Source organism: Pseudorasbora parva, chromosome 3 (assembly GCF_024679245.1).
Source record: "Pseudorasbora parva isolate DD20220531a chromosome 3, ASM2467924v1, whole genome shotgun sequence".
In the NCBI taxonomy this organism is placed as follows: Eukaryota; Metazoa; Chordata; class Actinopteri; order Cypriniformes; family Gobionidae; genus Pseudorasbora; species Pseudorasbora parva.
This window is the reverse complement of record NC_090174.1, coordinates 60,291,711-60,294,438: the sequence shown is the minus strand read 5'-3', so window position 1 is coordinate 60,294,438 and position 2,728 is coordinate 60,291,711. Positions and strand designations below refer to the sequence as shown.

Genomic DNA, 2,728 nt, shown 5'->3' with positions numbered 1-2,728 from the left:
ACGCATCCATCTCGCCACAGGACCTCCAGACACGCGTCAACGCTCCTTTCCATTGACTTAACATGGAAATCATTCACTTCAGACGCTCTATTCGCGTTGGTGTGAACGTGACTTTAGCAGTGTTCTTGTGAGGAATTCTCAGAGGCATGATAAATACGGGCCCTGACTATCAACATACTCAACTTTATTATTTGAGGCCTAGTCCACACGGAACACGGGGTATTTTTATAACCGGAGTTTTAGATAGCTTTTGGTTAGCTACCAATAACCTGCTCTTATTTGGTACTTCATGCAATCCCGAGTAATGAAGAATTAATGATTTTCACCTGTGACATATTGATTGAGTAAATTGGCAGGTGCAGAGAAAAAATATGCTCCTCATGAGAAAGGAGGAGCCATGCTGATTTACATCTGTATAAATTTGGATGGTAGCACCCTAAAGTGTTGTTGAAACAAGCTTGGCAATAATGGGGTTTTGGCAGGTTGGAGTTGGATTGGTGGTTATTCTTGCTCTTGGATTTTCTGATGCACAATGGCGAGCAAGAGCAGCCCATAATCGCAGTCCAAGTGAGCTTAGGCCTAGGGCATTAGCTCAAGCTTCTCAACAGGCTGATTCCAGGATGTCTGTGGTTTCCAGTAAACCTGTGTTTGCGCCACAAACATTCCCCGCTCAGTTTCCTCTCCAGACACCAGTCAGGACTGACATCGGAAAGCAATCTCAAGATTTCATGGGTGTTCAGTCAAAAGAGCTGTTGCAGGGTCCAGTAGCAAAACTGACGTGGAGCTTTCCAAGTCTACCAGAGGAACCGCAGCCACCCGCCGTTCCTTTTGAGTTGCCGCGTCCTGTCCCTGCCAACAGTGTAGCTGCTCAGTGTGGAGAGAATTCAGTATATGTGGAAGTGATGAAGGACTTCTTTGGGACTGGACACCCACTGTCGTCCTCTGCTTTTACACTGGGAGGCTGCACTGCAACTGGAGAGGATCCTTCTGCTCAAGTGCTCATCTTTGAGTCTGAACTGCATGGATGTAGCAGCACATCAATGGTAATATTTTATTTTGGTGTTACTCACAGAAAATATCCGTGATTGATTCCATTAACCTTTCTTTTTAGGTGACTGGGGATGAGCTTGTCTATTCGTTCAACATTATCTACACCCCACAAGCAGTTAATGGTGTTCCTATTGTCAGGGGCCGTAGTGCAGTGGTTGGTATCGAGTGTCATTATCCAAGGTGAGGATTAAATGATTTGAGACCCGCTGGATCTGCTGATCCCACATTTATGGACACTAAATGACTGCTTGTTTAACTCCTACAGAGCACATAATGTGAGCAGCGACGCCTTATTGCCCACTTGGATCCCATATGCCTCAACTAAGGTTGCGGAGGACATCTTTGTCTTCTCCCTCAGGCTCATGACTGGTTGGTGTATCCCAAACACATTTGTAACATGCTTGTGAACCTGTGCTAAGACCCTTTCTTTGCAGATGACTGGCTGTTTGAGCGACCTTCTAACCAGTACTTCCTGGGTGACGTGATAAATCTTGAAGCATCAGTGCGTTTGTACAGCCATGTTCCCGTCCGTGTGTTTGTGGACAGCTGCGTGGCTACTGCTGTCCCTGATGTTGCTTCTGTCCCCAGATACTCCTTTATTGAGAATAATGGGTAAGAGGCGCTACCTCGCGTATACTGGCTTCCAGTAAGGTTGCAGGTCTTCTAACTGGGTTTGGTTTACAGGTGCCTGGTTGATGCCAAGCTCACAGGCTCCACATCTCACTTTATGCCTCGGACTCAAGGTGATAAGCTGCGGTTTCAATTAGAGGCGTTCAGGTTCCAGCAAGCAGACAGTGGACTGGTATGTGTTAGTTGTGCAACTCTTTGTATGATCTGCTACCATGGTGTACTAATAACTGTCTTTGCAGGTCTACATCACATGTGTTTTGAAGGCGGCTGCAGCAACCCCAAGTTTTGAGCAAAAAGCTTGTTCATTCTCTGCTAATGGGTATGTTGCCTGCTAGATGGGTGTACAGGTAAACTGGTTGCCATCAACTTACCTGAGGGTGTTTCTTGTCAGTTGGGTGTCCGCAGATGACTCTGACCAGGTGTGCGGCTGCTGTGACTCCACTTGTAGCGTCAGAAGTGGAAGTGATCGGCTGCTTACGGGTATGGACTAACTCTAACTTTTTCTTGTCGCTTTCATGGCTTTAGTTCTCACGAACCCTTTGTTTCTTCTCAGATCTACGATGGGAAAAGGCATCTGTCGGCCCCATCAATGTTAAGGACTATGGCCAAAAAGTAACTGGAAGTGCAGTATAATTTAATAAAATATGCTCTTTATAGGTTTGTGTCTTGTCTTTATTGGCACAATACTAAACATATCTAGCCACGTTGCATGATTTGACTGTTCAAATATGCTCCACAAAATGGCTTTTATTACTGGCCTGTGTGGGGACTGGTATTTTGCTCCAGTCATTTGTAGGTTTAGGCCTGTTGCAACACTAGACTGTAAAGAAGAAAAATGGCCGTGATGACTGACCCATAGGATTCTAAAAGGAGTTGCGACCGCGTAAAGTAGGGTTGAGCTGGTTGTTGCCACCTTGGCTGTCATTCCTGGATAAAATCTGTCCATCACTCATCCTCAACCAACTTCACTGGCTTCCTGTGGCCAGCTGCATCCAGTTTAAACTGTTAGTTTTCCTCTGAAAGCTTATGGCCCTGCGCCACAATCTTG

The 2,728-nt window shown here is 45.9% G+C and overlaps 1 protein-coding gene across 1 annotated transcript; it reads left to right on the top strand.

Moving 5' to 3' along the window:
* The first annotated feature begins 432 nt into the window (after positions 1–432).
* LOC137072120 (zona pellucida sperm-binding protein 3-like) lies at positions 433–2,336 on the top strand. Its single transcript, XM_067440335.1, has 8 exons — positions 433–1,043; positions 1,112–1,230; positions 1,316–1,419; positions 1,485–1,662; positions 1,735–1,852; positions 1,920–1,999; positions 2,072–2,160; positions 2,234–2,336. Exons 1-8 carry the CDS (start codon positions 468–470, stop codon positions 2,311–2,313), a joined length of 1,344 nt encoding a protein of 447 aa, XP_067296436.1. The 5' UTR covers positions 433–467; the 3' UTR covers positions 2,314–2,336.
* Positions 2,337–2,728: the final 392 nt, after the last annotated feature.